The sequence below is a fragment of the Salvelinus alpinus genome, chromosome 11 (assembly GCF_045679555.1).
Source record: "Salvelinus alpinus chromosome 11, SLU_Salpinus.1, whole genome shotgun sequence".
Lineage (NCBI taxonomy): Eukaryota > Metazoa > Chordata > Actinopteri > Salmoniformes > Salmonidae > Salvelinus > Salvelinus alpinus.
This window is the reverse complement of record NC_092096.1, coordinates 69538357-69556826: the sequence shown is the minus strand read 5'-3', so window position 1 is coordinate 69556826 and position 18470 is coordinate 69538357. Positions and strand designations below refer to the sequence as shown.

At 41.1% G+C, this 18470-nt stretch overlaps 1 protein-coding gene across 1 annotated transcript; it reads left to right on the top strand.

Moving 5' to 3' along the window:
* The first annotated feature begins 3001 nt into the window (after positions 1-3001).
* LOC139534709 (tetratricopeptide repeat protein 31-like) lies at positions 3002-13209 on the top strand. Its single transcript, XM_071334096.1, has 18 exons — positions 3002-3316; positions 3590-3612; positions 4169-4226; positions 4984-5177; positions 5293-5373; positions 5515-5583; positions 5740-5910; positions 7573-7728; positions 8416-8470; positions 8646-8736; positions 8975-9116; positions 9419-9523; positions 9741-9831; positions 10297-10495; positions 10640-10714; positions 11176-11275; positions 11642-11754; positions 12002-13209. The coding sequence occupies exons 1-18, from the start codon at positions 3274-3276 to the stop codon at positions 12117-12119; spliced, it is 1884 nt and encodes a 627-aa protein (XP_071190197.1). The 5' UTR covers positions 3002-3273; the 3' UTR covers positions 12120-13209.
* Positions 13210-18470: the final 5261 nt, after the last annotated feature.

The following is an 18470-nucleotide window of genomic DNA, read 5'->3' as shown; positions in this document are numbered from 1 at the left end:
TTTGTCAGAAGACAAACCATCCACAGAGACAAACATATCTTTCCGACAGATAAAAACTAAACCAGGCCAGAACTTGTCCGTGTAGACCAATTCGGGTTTCCAATCTCTCCAAAAGAATGTGGTGATCGATGGTTTCAAAAGCAGCACTAAGGTCTAGGAGCATGAGGACAGATGCAGAGCCTTGGTCTGACGCCATTAAAAAGTAATTTACCACCTTCACGAGTACAGTCTCAGTGCTATGATTGGGTTTGAAACCAGACTGAAGAGTTTCGTATACATTATTTGTCTTCAGGAAGGCAGTGAGTTGCTGTGCAACAGCCCTTTCAAAAGAAATTGAGAGGAATGGGAGATTCGATTTTGGCCGATAGTTTTTTATATTTTCTGGGCCAAGGTTTGGCTTTTTCAAGAGAGGCTTTATTACTGCCACTTTTAGTGAGTCTGGTACCTTTCCGGTGGATAGAGAGCCATTTATTATATTCAACATATGAGGGCCAAGCACAGGAAACAGTTAATTCAGTAGTTTAGTTGAAATAGGGTCCAGTATGCAACTTGAAGGTTTAGAGGCCAAGACTATTTTCATCAATGTGTCAAGAGACATAGTATTAAAAACCTTCAGTGTCTCCCTTGATCCTAGGTCCTAGCAGTGTTGTGCAGATTCAGGATAACTGAGCTTTGGAGAAATATGCAGATTTAAAGAGGAGTCCGTAATTTGTTTTCTTTGACGAAAAGATCACGATCCCTAGTAGTTCATAAATGTATCACTGCTGAAGTGGAAGCCATCCTCTCTTTGGGAATGCTGCTTTTTAGTTAGCTTTGCGACAGTCTCAAATACATTTTGGATTGTTCTTATTCTCCTCAATTAAGTTGGAAAAATACGATGATCGAGCAGCAGTGAGGGCTCTTCAATACTGCACGGTATTGTCTTTCCAAGCTAGTCGGAAGACTTCCAGTTTGTTGTAGCACCATTTCGTTCCAATTTTGTGGAAGCTTGCTTTAGGGCTCGGGGAATTTCTGCATACCAGGGAGCTAGTTTCTTAGGGGTGCGACCTCATCTTGGGTATTACGCAAGGTTAAATGTAGTTCCTCAGTTAGGTTGTTAACCGATTTTTGTACTCTGACGTCCTTGGGTAGGTGGAGGGAGTCGAAGGGCATCGAGGAATCTTTGGGTTGTCCGAGAATTTATAGCACAGCTTTTGATGAACCTTGGTTGGGGACTGAGCAGAATATTTGTTGCAATTGCAAACGTAATAAAATGGTGGTCCGATAGTCCAGGATTATGAGGAACAACATTAAGATCTACAAGATTTATTCCACAGGACAAAACTAGGTCCAGAGTATGACTGTGGCAGTGATTAGGTCCGGAGACATGCTGGACAAAACCCACTAAGTCGATGACGGCTCCGAAAGCCTTTTGGAATGGGTCTGTGGACTTTTCCATGTGAATATTAAAGTCTCCAAAAATTAGAATGTTATCTGCCATGACTACAAGGTCCGATAGGAATTCAGGGAACTCAGTGAAGAACGCTGTATACGGCCCAGGAGGGCTGTAAACAGTAGTTATAAAAAGTGATTTAGTAGGCTGCATAGATTTCATGACTAGAAGCTCAAAAGACGAAAAAAAAGTTTTTTTTTAGTAAATTGAAATTTGCTATCGTAAATGTTAGTAACACCTCCGCCTTTGCGGGATGCGCGGGGGATATGGTCACTAGTGTAACCAGGAGGTGAGGCCTCATTTAACACAGTAAATTCATCAGGCTTAAGCCACGTTTCAGTCAGGCCAATCACATTAAGATTATGAGCAGACAATACATGCTATATGGGTACTCCAAATTCATGCCCGGGTGAGACAAATGCAAATAAGTTCTGCTTAAATCCTAGCCCATGTGGGGGTGGAAGGAGAAACACACTTCACACTACAACTGGAATGGTCTTTTTCGTAGCATGTTAGGAGAACTAGGTTAAGGTTAGGAAAATGCTCTCCTAACCTGCCCACGAAATTCACTTTCGGTTGTAGCTGTATCAAAGCGGCGTGAAAGGAGTGTGTCCCTGGGTGGAAGTCCTGTAGATGTGCTCGCTAAACAGGTCCTTAGGAGAGAGGGGGTGGAGTGCCAAAAGAGCAAGGCAGCGGCTAAGGGAATGATAAGAACAATGGTGGTACAGAGATGACAGGAGCAGGGGAACACAAACACTAAGGTCAAGCATATTTTTTATTTAACTAGGCAAGTCGGTTTAAGAACAAATTCGTATTTACAATGACGGCCTACAACCGGCCAAACTCGGTTGATTTTGGGCCAATTGTGCGCCGCCCTATGGGACTCCCAATCACGGCCGGTTGTGATACAGCCTGGATTCGAACCAGGGTGTCTGTAGTGACTGAGATGTAGTGCCTTAGCATCGTGCCTATGCCTATCATTAGTCACTTTAAATAACACCACTTTAATAATGTTTACAAATCCTACATTACGCGTCTCGTATATACCGCTCTACTCCATCTACTGCATCTGGCCTATGTCGCACAGCCATCGCTCATCCATATATTTATATGTACCTATTCATCCCTTACATTTGTGTGTATAAGGTAGTGGTTGTGAATTTGTGAGATATTACTGCATTGTCGGAACTAGAAGCAAAAGCATTTTGCTACACTCGCATTAACAGCTGCTAACCATGTGTATGTGACCAATAAAATTTGATTTAGATTTCGACCTCTGTGACACACACACACAGAGTACAAAGTAAAGTAGGGGAGGATGGTAGAAAGAGACAGTAGAGAGGAGGTCATCTATACATGGCTACGGGTGGGAAACAACAGGGTTGAGACATTTAATGTGATAGGAAAGCATATTACTGTCAGGAAACAGAGACAGTGGAGCATGTGCTGATACAGTGTGAGTGTATGAGGGGGAAAGAGAGACTGAGATCCAGTATGAGGGAGAAGGGGATACAGCAATTGAGTTTAAAGAGCAAACTGTGTAAAACATCAGAGACAGTCTCATATGTGTTTATCAAATGGGGCTGGCGGGTAGGATTTAGTTCCTCCTTGTCTCTGGCACACGCTCCAGTACAGTGGGTGGCGGTAATGCACCATAACGTTGGATGCCAACAGCAGATAAAGACAGAAGAAGATACCCACTTTTTGGGGGGGGGGGAGTAGAGTTCATTCGACAAAGGTGGGGGAAAAAACGAGGCAAAACATTTCGATGGATACGCCAGCGTCATTAAGCTAGCTAATTTTTAAATAATATATATATATATAGCTAGCTCTCATTCGACATGTCTGAAAGAAGACTCGCGAAGGTTACACAAGTGGAGCAGGGTAAGAGTACTCTTTCCCCCCAAACACCTATATTATGACTCACAAGGTCTCAAATGTTAGCTAACTCCTGACTTTCTGTAAGTTAATATTTAGTCTAGCTTTTTAGTTTTGTTTTTGTATCGCTGCGAATACGTTTTAAGCGGTCTCAGGAATTAACTTGGATATCTCTTATCTTATGAACCTAAGCTAGCTGCTAACTATTAGCTAGTAACGTTAGCTAACATTACGTGTTTGTGCCCTGCTGACATTTGTGTTTTTTCCTGCTATTCTTAGACCCCGGAGACATCCACAATATGGTAAGTACCAAGCTGAATGTTTAGTTAGCAACTGTTGTAGGGATTACATTTGAATTTGTGTACTGGCGTTAGAGGCAAGGTGGGGGGGAAGAGACCTTTGTGAAGTGGGGGGGGGGGGGGGGGATAAGGGTCATTCTCACGAAACAGTCAACAAAATGTCAGTTTTCACATGTCCTTGATCTGAGATTAGGACCTGTATTTATCTATTTTATAATTATATCTTTTCCAACAATTTCCCCCAAAATAATTACAATTTTTTTGAAGCAAGTTCTCCGTTTGATGGAAGGCCTACATTATGAGTAAATAGCCACAGTACGTGGCCATGTAAAACTAACTTAAAGCAGGTACAGCCTTTGTGTTCCCAGTAAACGTGCTGGAGGTTGCACGGAATTCAATGTTAAACTTTGCGCTAAGCAAACCTGAAATATGCTCAGTGCTGGGGAAAAAAGCAAGGAAACCAGGGAATTGATTTAAAGTTCCCATAATTGTGCAACCCTATCTAAGACGTGTATAAAATGCATCTCTATACTTACTTTCCCGCCTCGTTCTTTTTCAGCATGCCGTAATGGATTTTGTAAGAGTACAGTCTCATGGGCTAAACATTGGATATCTTGGTAAGAACTGGTATTAAAAGCAATGCCTAGTGCAGGGTTTCCCAAACTCTGTCCTCAAACCCCAAGGGGTGCACGTTTTTGTCCTCCTTTGTCATTTTTGTCCATCGTTACCAAGTTTAACTTTACAGTGTCCCTTCGCCCATACCCGGGCGCGAACCAGGGACCCTCTGCACACATCAACAACAGTCACCCACGAAGCATCGTTACCCATCGCTCCACAAAAGCCGCGGCCCTTGCACAGCAAGGGGAACCACTACTTCAAGGTCTCAAAGCGAGTGACGTAGCCGATTGAAACGCTATTAGCGCGCACCACCGCTAACTAGCTAGCCATTTCACATCCGTTACACTAGCACTACATGGCTGATTCAAATAATCATCAAGCTTTGATTATTTGAGTCAGCTGTGTAGAGTTAGGGTGAAAACCTAAACGTGCACCACTTGGTGGTCCAGAGGACTGAGTTTGGGGAAACGCTTGCCTAGTGCTAGCACAGTATGAATGCAAATAACATTGAAGACGTGTTTATTTGAATTTTTATAACGAGATGACTTATCAGAATATGTATTAGATGAATAACATGTTTGTATCACGTCAGTCGCCTTGTTTCAAAAATAATAAATGTCACTGGACCTGGAAAGATAAGTCATATTTAAACAAGATGTGACAGAAAAATTTGTTTGAATCTATGCTGTTCCCAACGTCTAGCTCTATTGTTTACTGTGAATTAGGCTACTAACAATTTCCATTCTTTTCACAAAGGTTTGGATTTTGTAACCCATGAATATTACTCGGGTGAAGACTTTTATGACAGCGATTATGAAGATCACCATGATAGAAAGTCATACTGTGGATTTTCCAGAAACTTCTTATCTAACTCGAGCTCTTCATGCCAACCCACCACTCTGCGTTACAATCAACCACCTAAAGCAGCCTCTAAACCATCTCCAGATAATGTCAGTATTTTACAATCTCCTGTTAATCTAATGGAAAAAGTGTTGCTTTGATTGCTACAAAACCTTTTTGAATAATCTTGTATTCTACTTAAATAAATATGTCTTCATTCTGCAGCCTGCCGTGAGAGAACTTGAGGTATTGAAAGACTACCGAAAGAGCAAAGTCAAGGCTGAGAAGAAGCGGATTAAGAAAATTGTGAGTTTTGGGGTGAAAGGTTTGAGGTCAACTAGTCCCCCCCCCCCCCCCAACTTACCCATACTCGTCAGTAGGTTAGTGGGTTTAGGAAAGCTCAGACAATTTAAACAAAGTTCTACTTTCTCAATTTCTGTCCTACAGAAACAAAAAGAAAGAAGACTGCTTGAGAAGTTGGAGAAAGAACAACAGAACCCAGTGACAGAAGTCAAGGTGAGTGCTATATCAACTCAGCTGATTTAACAATGTTCATTATATTTAATAAAAGCGAAAGCAAGCACACCTTGGTTTATATATCAGTTTAAGTATGTCAAAATAATTGTTATGTATGATTTTCTCTCTTGACATATGAATGTTGACTGTTCACAGCTTGATGCAGAGAGTAAAGTAAATGAGAAGTGTAACAAGACTAGTACCAGCACTAAAGGGGCTCTCGCTCAGGGCATGCAGGACTTGTCTGTCACGGATAGCGGAGACAGCAGCGGAGAGTCCAGCGACGATGAGGAGAGTGAAGAGGAGAGCATACACAGCAACTCAGAGGTAACCAAACTAAAATGGTGGCTTTACATTTGGTTATATGTGAGTCATCGAGCTGCTACACTAGGAGCGTAGCGTTAGCAGGGGTTAGTGATTTAAAAAAATGTATGCATGTGTGTGAAAACAACCAAACTATAGCATTTCAGTAGCCTAAAACTGATATTTCTGGTTCCTCCCCATTGTTTAAATGAAAGACAGACAGTGTATGGCAGCCAAGAAAGTTGAGCCTTTTCTGAGAATGTTTTGATATCAACCAAAATGCAAAGAATTCCAGGATAGATCTTTCTGCTTTCTCCTTTTATGTGTAGGTGAAAGGCAGCGAACATATGGCTCCTCCCCTATGCATAGGATACATTTTCGGGCAAGTGATCGTAGTAACAGGATAACTTGCCTGATGGTCAAGTGTCGTTTAGAAGTTAATTTCATACCCTGCGTTGGCATAATGCAGTGTTCATTTAATCAACAATACCTCCAAAAAATGTACAACATATTATCCTTAGTGAAAACAGATGAATATAATGAGATGAGATGCAGTTAAAAAAAACAAAAAAAAAACATTAATTGTAGCAAATTAGTTTTCATTTCAGTTGACAAAAAATGTGACGAGACGAGAATTCCACGTTAGACTAAAGAACATTTTAATTTTGACACGAAGCTCCTTTTCATCTGTGTTGTCCAATCAAAAGCATGCATGACTTTTGCAGAATATTTCATGCAATCCTCTCATTGCGCAACTGAAAGATGTTGATACTGCCACAGTCTGATTGAGCAGGTCTAACCGGCTCTCCCACGTAACTCCCGAACGGTTACTTCAGTCACTGGAGCGCAGCCAGGACACTTCGATTGCAACTAAACTAGAAACAATGTTATTACTTCTCTTACTTTCATGCAAGATATATTTTTTTGCTTTGATCACATCAGAAACTCTGTCCACATGTGAGTTTATTATTATAATTTTTTTATTGGGAAATATTCATGCTATTTGCTGAGTATTGGGATTACAGTAATATTTCTGGCATTTTTGGAATGCTCAGATTCTCCTCTTTTTTTCCACTGTCAGGTCATGATGAAAATAGCTGTATCCCTAAATTGTTTAACCTGTCGTCTAGGCTGTAATTAATCATGGCTGGCATCGGTTTACAATCTGCCACAATAGCAATATTTCAAGTTTTCAATGTCATGTGCACAAGTACAGTGACATGCCTTTTCTTACAAGCTATAAAACCCAACAGTGCACTAATCAATATCAGTGTAGCACTAAAAATAACATACTGTAGTGTCAGCTTTACGATGGGATAGTAGGCCCAGTTGGACACGGCTATCTGAATGTTCACATGATGGAAAATGCGTTATTTCTTGGGAGGGGAAATGCACTGACTAAAACTAAACACATTGTCCCGAGTTTAAGTCAACAAATAATTAAAACTAAGAACAAATTTACTAAAATGGGACTAAGACTATAAAAGTTATTTATAGTCATTAAGACTTAAACCAAATCTCAAAATAGCTGACTAAATTAACACTGGCGTAACAGAAAGCAGCCTGTCATTGTTGGTTTTTAACTGCTACTCCAGAAGCAAAAAAACACTTTCAAGTTTCTATTTTGGAGAAAATAGACTGGGGTCCATTTTGATGCTTTTTTTTCTTTTCCCATATTTCCACCAGGAACTGGAACTAGATATGACCAGCAGTTTTGTATCCAAGGCTGCTGATATAGCAAAGCGTCAACTGGAACAGAAGGCTAGGTCAGAATGGAAGGAGAAAAAGAAAACCAGTCAACCGAAGGAGAAACCAAATAAAGAAAGGAAAGATATACAAAAGGTGTGGTAATCTTTCCTATTGAATGCTTAAGGTGTACATAAAGCCAGGAATACACTGTACAATATTAAACCCCGAAATATATGGCGCACACTGTACGATAAACCAGCGGTTAAATCTTGCTGTTGCTATCGGTAGAGTGTACGATGGACGCCCCCTCACTTAGCAGCTGTTTTTCCCCAAATGACATGTATACGATTTCAACGAGAGATGGGTAAACCGTTATGAATATTGACAGGGAGAAATGGAAGTGCATAAAATAATTAGTTGAGGCATTGGGTGTGTTGTTGAAGTGGATTGAGTGCAGTGTGAGCTGACTCTATCCTACTGATTGAGCAATTTCACAGCGGACCAGTTTATTCACTCATCATGCATTTCTATTGGCTGGTGCACCATTTCTATTGGCTATCAGAACGTATCACCTGTCGCACTGCAGGAGCTCCGACAAAACATTTGGATATGAGACTTCATCGTGTGGGGGTCATGATGTTGTCTGGAGAACATGGGGGGGCATTTAATCTACTTCGTTGCCCCCCCCCCCCCCCGTGACACTGTATGCATCAAGATTGAAATACAATCCAGAAAAATTCTCTGCGACAAGTGAAATCGTAGAAATATTCTTCTATCATGCAGTATATGCCCGCTTTAAGTATTCTGGATGTGTAAACTGTCTTGTTTATCCTTGCGCAGAATTCTCCTGTACCCAACACCGAGGATATAGTTAAAAGGAGTACAGAGCTGGCTGGTAAGTTTCTCTTCAGAAGTGGTTATACATAATATTAATATTATTATTAAAGAACTTCCCTCATTATTTCAGAACATTTTGTCCAAAAGTTGCAAAAGTGAGTATTCTAGACCAGTTACTTGAAAGGAACACCTGATTTTGAATTTGGCAACTTTTTTTTTCTTTCTCTCCACAGTAATTGGTAATCAGTTTGCCAGCGGTGGACATTTTGACATGGCTGTTAAGTATTTTACAGATGCAATTAAGTACAACCCTGCAGAGTTTAGGTGAGAAACTACAATCCTCTTGAAATATCAAACTGTTCACCAATTATTTTTGAATAAATGTGATTTTAAATGGTTTCCTGGCCTCATGATTTGCATCATGATTTTTTCCCCCCTTTACAGTATTGATAGGTTCCTAGACTGTGCCGTCAACTAGGATAATTTATTTGGTTTAAATGACACCACTTTCCCAGGTTTTCAATGTGCTTTATAACTAAAACAAACTACTTTTGTGTTTCAGGCTGTTTGGCAACCGGTCGTTCTGTTATGAGAAGATGCAGGACTATGAGAGAGCCCTGGCTGATGCGGAGTTAGCACTCAACATGAGTCCTGGCTGGGTCAAAGGCCTCTACAGAAAAGGCAGAGCTCTTGCAGGGCTGAAGGTAATGTCTGATGCCAGGGTCAGTTATCGAGCTTTGGACCATTATCCACTCACTGGATGCCTTTCAAACTTGATTACATTTTTTGTAGAATTTCTATTTGAGAACAATAAATGTCAACTATCCCCCTTTTTGTAACCATGCCAAGTTGTGTACTTCCTGTAATTTCGCCAATCATGAATCGGTACATGAGCTTGTGCCTCGTGCAACAGATGTTGCGAATGCAGTCTATCTTTTTTTGTTTACTATTCAGACCGAAAATTTTACATTTTAGCGTAGAGAATTTACAATAATTTCCCCCACAGAGATACGATGAAGCCGCCCAGGCCTTAAAGGAAGTTTTGCGGTTGGACAGTTCCTGTACAGATGCCGCCCAGGAACTTATGAGGGTCCAGATAACACAGCTAATGGTCAGCAACATGATGATGCAGAGTTATCACACACCAACTGCATTAGGACAATTTTTTTATAAACATGGAAGGAGACTATTTAGTCTCTTATGGGTTACTGTAGTAGAAAGGATGTAAAACTGGTTGGACTCAATAGTAGTCAAATACCATTGAACGGCGTTACATATTTCTGATATTTCTGATACAATGATTCTGGGGTTTTGTGGTCTCGTTGCAGGGGTTTGGCTTTTCTCGGGAACAGAGCTCAAATGCCTTAATAATTCACGGGAACATGGAGAAATCCCTTGAGGCACTGTCCAAAATATCTGGTAAGAGCATCTGAAGGTTTCTCCTCTGTGTAGGTAGGCTACTTGACATAGTGGGGCAAAAAAAGTATTTAGTCAGCCACCAATTGTGCAAGTTCTCCCACTTAAAAAGATGAGAGAGGCCTGTAATTTTCATCATAGGTACACTTCAACTATGACAGACAAAATGAGGGGAGAAAATCACATTGTAGGATTTTTAATGAATTTATTTGCAAATTATGGTGGAAACTTTTGTTATTGACCAAATACTTATTTTATCTCAATACTTTGTTATATACCCTTTGTTGGCAATGACAGAGGTCAAACGTTTTCTGTAAGTCTTCACAAGGTTTTCACACACTGTTGCTGGTATTTTGGCCCATTCCTCCATGCAGATCTCCTCTAGAGCAGTGATGTATATACTGTTGGGAGTCCAGAGTTATTTGAACTGAGAATCCTCAGACTTTTAGGGACTTGTTCTTGTTTTAGGAATCCTCTATAATGGCAGTTATCCAACTGCAAGTGTTGCCTATCCTGCCAAAGTGGACAGTGTCTACAGCACCTCTACAACATCAGCGTTCCCGTCAGCCCCAAAACCTCATCAGGCCCAGCATTCACAAAGCCTTCAGAACAGACCCAAGACCATCACCCCCACAAGGATCATGTCGGAAAACTTTTCTGTTGAAACGTAAGTTTGATATCTAGTTTGGATGTTTTTCCAGTGACATGAAAATGTAATATTAGAGATACAGTGTCTGTTTGATGTAAATTGCCACTGGTTGTTATGGGTGTTTGGTAGGTGTAGCAATTTGATATGTGCTTTTACTTACAGTAAATTATACCCCATTTGGGTTGGAAACTTGGTCCCTTCAGCAACAGAGGCTATGATTATAGAGAGATTTGCAGGGTAAGTGAATGCACCACATATATTTTAATTGAACCCTCAGGGAAGTGGGGCAGTAAGAAAGATCTTATTTACACACTATTCATTAGATATTGAGGCGGAAGGTAGCCTAAGTGGTTAGAACGTTGGGCCGGTAACCGAAAGGTTGCTGGATCGAATCCTCGAGCTGACAAGGTAAACATCTGTTCTGCCCCTGAACAAGGCAGTTAACCCACTGTTCCCCGGTAGGCCGTCATTGTAAATAAGAATTTTCCCGAACTGACTTGCCTAATTAAAAAATCTATACAGTGTTCTGCCACAGCCAATCACCTTACCCAGGTTTCCAGATTTTGTTTGACAACTATGCTTGAGTAGGAAACTAAGCTATGAACTAGGCACTCTTGAAAATATCCTTGTGTAATCAGTCCACCCGTCCCCTGCTTGTTAGACTTCTGCATTTCTAATCAATGTCTCTTTCATTGCAGAGCTGGGCCAATCCATAGTATTAAACTTCTGCATTCTAGACGATGTGCTTTTATTAACTACTTGGACCCAGACTGTTGTGAGATTGCTTTGACTTTTCATGTAAGTGTCTTTACAACATGCAGACTTGCACTAAGGCCCTTGGTCTTATGCGCTAGTGTCTGCCCATTTCGTTCTACTTGATTCTGTATTTTTGAGTAACATGGTTTGGTTTCACACACTATGTTTCTTAATTCATTGTGTTCAGACTTCAATTCCTCTTGATGATTATTGGAGGATTGGCTCTAAGGTCAGTCTGTCTCTGACCACCTCCTCCAATGAACTTAGAGAGGATTTAAGGAAACAATGACAGAAGGCAAGGATTTGAGACTGCTAGTATAGTTTTCAGGCAGTCTTGGTCTTAATTGGATGTTTCCTGCAAGCCTCTGACCTCTTGGGTAATAATTGTGTTTGTCTGCCATCTTAAAGGGGATGGAGCTCAATGGGTCCAAGATCTTAGTGCGCTACCCTGACAGGAACCCAACACACCTGGGCATAGCCAAGGACGCCCATAAAGCTCAGGACCTGCCTTCCAATAACACGTATGTAGGATCTATTGGACTAATAGCGAAAGGGCAAAATATAGTACTGTCCCTGGTTTTTGATCTTGAAATTGTTTGCTTCCTGCTCTAGCAGTGAGTAGCCTATTGAAAATCATAAATTGTTGGCACAGTAAAAAATGACTAGAAAGGGTAAATGTGTTTGGGCAACACCCTCCTTTGGGCTGGCATGCATTTATTGGCCGTTTTTATAGTTGATGATATTTGTGACTTTTCTATCCTTTTGTAGAAAGGAGTGCTTCTTCTGGAGGAACCTGGGCTGCGACAGGAGGCCGAACTGCCCCTACAGGCACATCCCAGACCACCATGGCGTTGACAAGGGCAAGGGCAAGACCTCAGCCCAGTGAACCCGTCAACTTCAACACAGTCAAACTCATGACTTAGCGCTGCTGAAGAGGCTACTCCATTCAGGATTTTAGATGGTTCATATTATGCTTTTAAGCAGTGATTCACAAGCATTGCACACAATTTTGGATTGAGGCTATTTCCTAGTGGGATTAAAAGGCTTTTAGAGGCCAAAAAAATGTTTAGTTTTATGTACATGGTTTATTTTTAAGATGTGAATTGGTCAAGGAACTTTTTGAAACAGGCAATCTTGTTTGGCACCTTTTTCCCCTACCCTGTCTACACCAAATGTTAGCTCTTGCTAAAGCCCATATGATGGATCATATTGGAGAAATGTCACTAATGACTTAGCCTCATCATTGTGTTCAGTGGTATTCTCTGTTGCCTGCTAATTATGAACGTTGGTCCATATAAACATCTGTTCGGTTCGTGTTAAGTCAAGAAATTCTGCGTTAATCATTAACTGGTACAAATAATTTCCTGACACTTTGTTCGTGTTCCTGTAATTGCGATCTTATTCAGGACGATGCATTACGGAATGGTCCGATATATAGTGTGTGGAACAGACAGATTCCCTGACGCAAAATACGGAAGTCAGTTCAACAAATTAAGCTTTTTAACAAGGAGTGACGGTGTTGTGATATCGGCCCAATTATGTGGCGCAGAAAAATATGGCAAAAACTGGTTGCATCATAGTTTCAATGTAATTTCAACCCCCCCCCCCCCTAAATAAATGGAATAACTTGCATCAACGTGGTAAACTGATTTCGTTGGCAGAAACTCGTCACCGTAAGGATATTTTTGTATTATTTTTTCCCCCCACTAAATTCAATGACATGGTGATTTTTGTTGATTTCACGTAGAATTCGTGTTATTTGACCACTCGGCGATATCTGGTAAATCAAAACTAGACTTTGAACTGACATCTGTGCCCAGTGGGTAGTAATTACAAATTTTTTTTTGTTTTTTTTCAAAGATTTTGTACTGATCAGTAAACCTGGCTGTCTATGGTGAAAATGTAACCTTCAAATTAAGATTTTTTTGTAATGTCTTCGGTTGAATCGGTTCAATAAATTACATCACGCTTGGTCATTTCTTTCAAACTTATATTTTTGAAAATATTAAAACGTTTTCATGCATTTTCTCTTGTGACATATGTCTTTATGACAGTAAAATCACCAATCTTTCCTATAACATCGAAAGAAAGGTGCTTCATGGTTTGTACTGATGTTAACCGTGCTAAGCGCTTGACAGTCACTATGCAGAAGGAAGAACGCTTACTAGCGATGGTATTGAACTCCGGCAAGTCAACCAGTAGGTGGCAGCACAGGCTTGGCGTCCACAGGAGGGAATACTGAGGAAGTTGATCAAGTTACTGCATGATTCTAGATTTTGTGGTAACCATTTCTAACAAACTGATTTGATGTCACTTTAACCCATAGGAGCCTGGGGGGGGGGGGGGGGGAGTTCTACTAAGCTATATGGAATTGTTTTATGGTTATATGAAGGATAATTAAGCTTTTTGATTTGGAATTTTAAGACCCCTTGAAGTATAAAACATACAGTACCAGTCAAAGGTTTGGACACCCACTCATTCAAGGGTTTTTCTTTATTTGTACTTTTTTATACATTGTAGAATAATAGTGAAGACATCAACACTATGAAATAATGAAATTATCTAGTAGCCAAAAAAGTGTTAAAGAATCCAAGTATATTTTATATTATTCAAAGTAGCCACCCTTTGCCTTGATGACAGCACTCTTGGCATACTCTCAACCAGCTTCATGAGGAATGCTTTTCCAACATTCTTGAAAGAGTTCCCACATTTGCTGAGCACTTGTTGGCTGCCTTTCCTTCACTCTGCGGTCCAACTCATCCCATCCCAGGTTGGGAGATTTTGGAGGCAAGGTGATCTGATGCAGCACTCCATCATTCTCCTTGGTCGAATAGCTCTTACACAGCCTGGAGGTGTGTTTTGGGTAATTGTACTGTTGAAAAACAAATGATAGTCCCACTAAGCGCAAACCAGATGGGATGGCGTATAGCAGCAGAATGCTGTGGTAGCCATGCTGGTTAAGAGTACCTTGAATTCTAAATAAATCATAGACGGTGTCACCAGCAAAGCACCCCCACACCCTCACTCCTCCATGCTTCACGGTGGGAACCACACATGCAGAGAACATCCATTCACCTACTCTGCGTCTCACAAAGACACGGCGGTTGGAACCAAAAATCTCAAATTTGGACTCATCAGACCAAAGGACAGATTTCCACCGGTCTAATGTCCATTGCTCATGTTTCTTGGCCCAAGCAAGTCCCTTCTTCTTATTGTTGTCATTTAGCGATTCGACCATGAAGGCTTGATTCACGGGTCTCTGAACAGTTGATGTTGAGATGTGTCTGTTACTTGAACTCTGGGAAGCATTTATTTAGGCTGCAATCTGAGGTGCAGTTAACTCTTATGAACTTATACTCTGCAGCAGAGGTAACTCTGGGTCTTCGTTTCCTGTGGCGGTCCTCATGAGATCCAGTATCATCATAGCACTTGATGGTTTTTGCGACTGCACCTGAATAAACCCTCTTAAAGTAATGATGGAGTGTCGTTTCTCTTTGCTTATTTCTGCTGTTCTTGTCATAATATGTACTTGGTTTTTTACTAAATAGGGCTATCTTCTGTATACCACCCCTACTGTGTCACGACACAATTGATTGGCTCAAACGCATTAAGAAGTAAAGAAATTCCACAAATTAACTTTTAACAAGACACACCTGTTCATTGAAATGCATTCCAGGTGACTACCTCATGAAGCTGGTTGAGAGAATGCCAAGAGTGTGCAAAGCTGTCATCAAGGCAAAGGGTGGCTACTTTGAAGAATCTCAAATATAAAATATATTTTGATTTCTTTAACACTTTGTTGGTTATTACATGATTCCATATGTGTTATTTCAAAGTCTTCACTATTATTCTACAATGTAGAAAATAGTAAAAATAAAGAAAAACTGTGGAATGAGTAGGTGTGTCCAAACTTTTGACTGTTACTGTATATAATGGTAAATATAATTGAAACTTGTATCTCGTTATGGTAAGTGGTGAAATAAGTATAGCTAGTTATAATTGTAATGGCCTAGCAGATTTTAAAAAGACGATCAGCATTTTACCTGGTTAAAAGAGAAGGAATCTCATAATATACAGGAGAACGATCGCCTTATGGCGAGGATAGCCGTGCTCCAAGCCTAGCTTCAGACGCAATCGTTAGGCAAGGGCAAGGGAAAGGATGAAACAGCGTCTGTGCCACCAATAAGTACAGATAGTAGTATAAATCCCTTCGCACGGTCCCCGCAGCCAGAAAATTTTCTCATGAATTCTGGAAGGAAATGCTGTAGGAATGCTCAACCGGTGTCGCTCATTCAGCCGACAGAAACTTTCAACCGGTTTTCCCCATTAAGCAGCAAGTCGGAGTCAGAGGCCGAGCCTTCTCTGGTCTCTCCTCCACCCGTTACGGGGTCTGAGACGCCGAAGCCTCCCACCATTAGCTCTGACAAATTGAAAACACTAGCCATTGGCGACTCCCGCAGTATTAGACTTAAAAATAATCATCCAGGGATCATACACTGTATACCAGGGGGCAGGGCTACCAACATTAAGGCTAATCTGAAGATGGTGCTGGCTAAGGCTAAAACTGGCGAGTGTAGAGAGTATAGGGATATTGTTATCCACGTTGGCACCAACGATGTTAGGATGAAACAGTCAGAGGTCACCAAGCCCAACATAGCTTCAGCGTGTACATCAGCTAGAAAGATGTGTCAGCATCAAGTAATTATCTCTTGCCCCCTCCCAGTTAGGGGGAGTGATGAGCTCTACAGCAGAGTCTCACAACTCAATCGCTTGTTGAAAACTGTTTTCTGCGCCTCCCAAAAGATAGCATTTGTAGATAATAGGCCCTCTTTCTGGGACTCACCCACAAACAGGACCAAGCCTGGCCTGCTGAGGAGTGACGGACTCCATCCTAGCTGGAGGGGTGCTCTCATCTTATCTATGAACATAGACAGGGCTCTAACTCCTCTAGCTCCACAATGAGATAGAATGCAGGCCAGGCAGCAGACTGTTAGCCAGCCTGCCAGCTTAGTGGAGTCTGCCACTAGCACAGTCAGTGTAGTCAACTCAGCTATCCCCGTTGAGACCGTGTCTGTGCCTCAATCTAGGATGGGAAAACTAAACATGGCGGTGTTCGCTCAAGCAATCTCACTGTAATAAAGACCTCCTCCATTCCTGTCATTATTGAAAGAGATTGTGATATCTCACATCTCAAAATAGGGCTACTTAATGTTAGATCCCTCACTTCCAAGGCAGTTATAGTCAGTGAACTAATCGTTGATCATAATCTTGATGTAATTGGCCTGACTGAAAGATGGCTTAAGCCTGATGAATTAAATGTTAAATGAGGCCTCTCCTCTCCGCTTACACTATTGACCATATCCAGCGCGCATCCCCGCAAAGGCAGAGGATAATTGTAATGGAAAAGGCGCCACTCCAAACTGGAAGTCTTCCGATTAACTTGGAAAGACAGTACCGTGCAGTATCGAAAAGCCCTCACTGCTGCTCGATCATCCTATTTTTCCAACTTAATTGAGGAGAATAAGAACAACCCCCCCCAAAAAAAAAAATTATACAAAGCTAACTAAAAAAGCAGCATTCCCCAAGAGAGGATGGCTTTCACTTCAGCAGTAATAAATTTATGAACTTCTTTGACGAAAAGATCATGATCATTAGAAAGCAAATTACGGACTCCTCTTTAAATCTGCATATTTCTCCAAAGCTCAGTTGTCCTGAGTCTGTACAACACTGCCAGGACCTAGGATCAAGGGAAACACTCAAGTTTCTTAATACTATATCTCTTGACACATTGATGAAAATAGTCTTGAGCTCTAAACCTTCAAGCTGCATACTGGACCCTATTCCAACTAAACTACTGAAAGAGCTGCTTCCTGTGCTTGGCCCTCCTATGTTGAACACAATAAATGCCTCCCTATCCACCGGATGTGTACCAAACTCACTAAAAGTGGCAGTAATTAAGCCTCTCTTGAAAAAAACAAACCTTGACCGAGAAAAGATTTAAAAAACTATCGGCCTATACCGAATCTCCCATTCCTCTCAATAATGTTAAGCTGTTGCGTAGCAACTCACTGCCTTCCTGAAGACGAAGAATGTATACGAAACACTTCAGTCTGGTTTAAGACCCCATCATAGCACTGAGACTGCACTCGCGAAGGTCGTAAATTAATCTTGATGGTTGTACAGTTGTCTCAAATAAAACTGTGGATCTTGGCGTTACTCTGGACCCTGATCTCTCTTTTGACAAACATATCAAGACTGTTTCAAGGACAGCTTTTTTCCATCTTCGTATCACTTCAAAAATCTGAAACTTTCTGTCCAAAAATTATGCAGAAAAATGTATCCATGCTTTTGTCACTTCGAGATTAGACTACTGCAATGCTCTACTTTCCGGCTACCCGGATAAAGCACTAAATAAACTTCACTTTGTGCTAAACACGGCTGCTAGCATCTTGACTAGAACCAAAAAATGTGTTCATATTCCTCCAGTGCTAGCATCCCTACACTGGCTTCCTGTTAAGGCAAGGGTATTTTTAGAAATGAAGTGCAAACAGGGTAAAAATAAGTAAATATAAAAAGCATAATTTCATGGGCATGTCTCTGTGCCCTCTGTGATTCTTTGTTTGACTGCTTCTTTCAGTTTGTATAGGTCATACTGATTACAGAGGCGCAGCGGAAGCGTGATGGCCCCGTAACCCAGAGGTTGATAGATCGAGACCACTCTCTGCAACCTAGTTAGCAAGTACCCCAGTGGCCTAATGGATAAGGCACTGGCCTTCTAAGCCAGGGATTGTGGGTTCGAGTCCAATCTGGGGTGGATGAAGTCAATTTGGGATAGAAAAAGAGAGCTGGGCATTTAACACAGAGGTTGATGCATCGAAGCTATCCTATTCTATTTTTAGAAATGAAGTGCAAACAGGGTAAAAAAAAGTATAATTTCATGGGCATGTCTCTGTGCCCTCCGTGATTCTTTTTTTTAACTGCTTCTATCAGTTCGTACAGGTCATGCTGATTACAGAGGCACTGGCCTCCTAATCCATGTATTGTGAGTTCAAGTATTTTTTGGGGGTGCCTGAAAGCGGAGTGATGAAGTGGAAGTATCCTGGGCAGTTAACCCAGTGATTTATGGATCGAAACCATCCTCTACTGTCCAGTTTGTTTTCAGCAATAAAGTGCAAACACAAATATAAAAAGCATAATTTCATGGGCATGTCTCTGTGCCCTCTGTGATTCTTTGTTT

Bases quoted from the DNA above. Each gene is read 5' to 3' on its own strand.
- LOC139534709 (XM_071334096.1), top strand. From the start codon at position 3,274: ATGTCTGAAAGAAGACTCGCGAAGGTTACACAAGTGGAGCAGG. The intron at 10,496-10,639 runs GTAAGTTTGATA...TTTTACTTACAG, and splicing joins GAAAACTTTTCTGTTGAAAC to TAAATTATACCCCATTTGGG. The intron at 11,276-11,641 runs GTAAGTGTCTTT...GCCATCTTAAAG, and splicing joins AGATTGCTTTGACTTTTCAT to GGGATGGAGCTCAATGGGTC.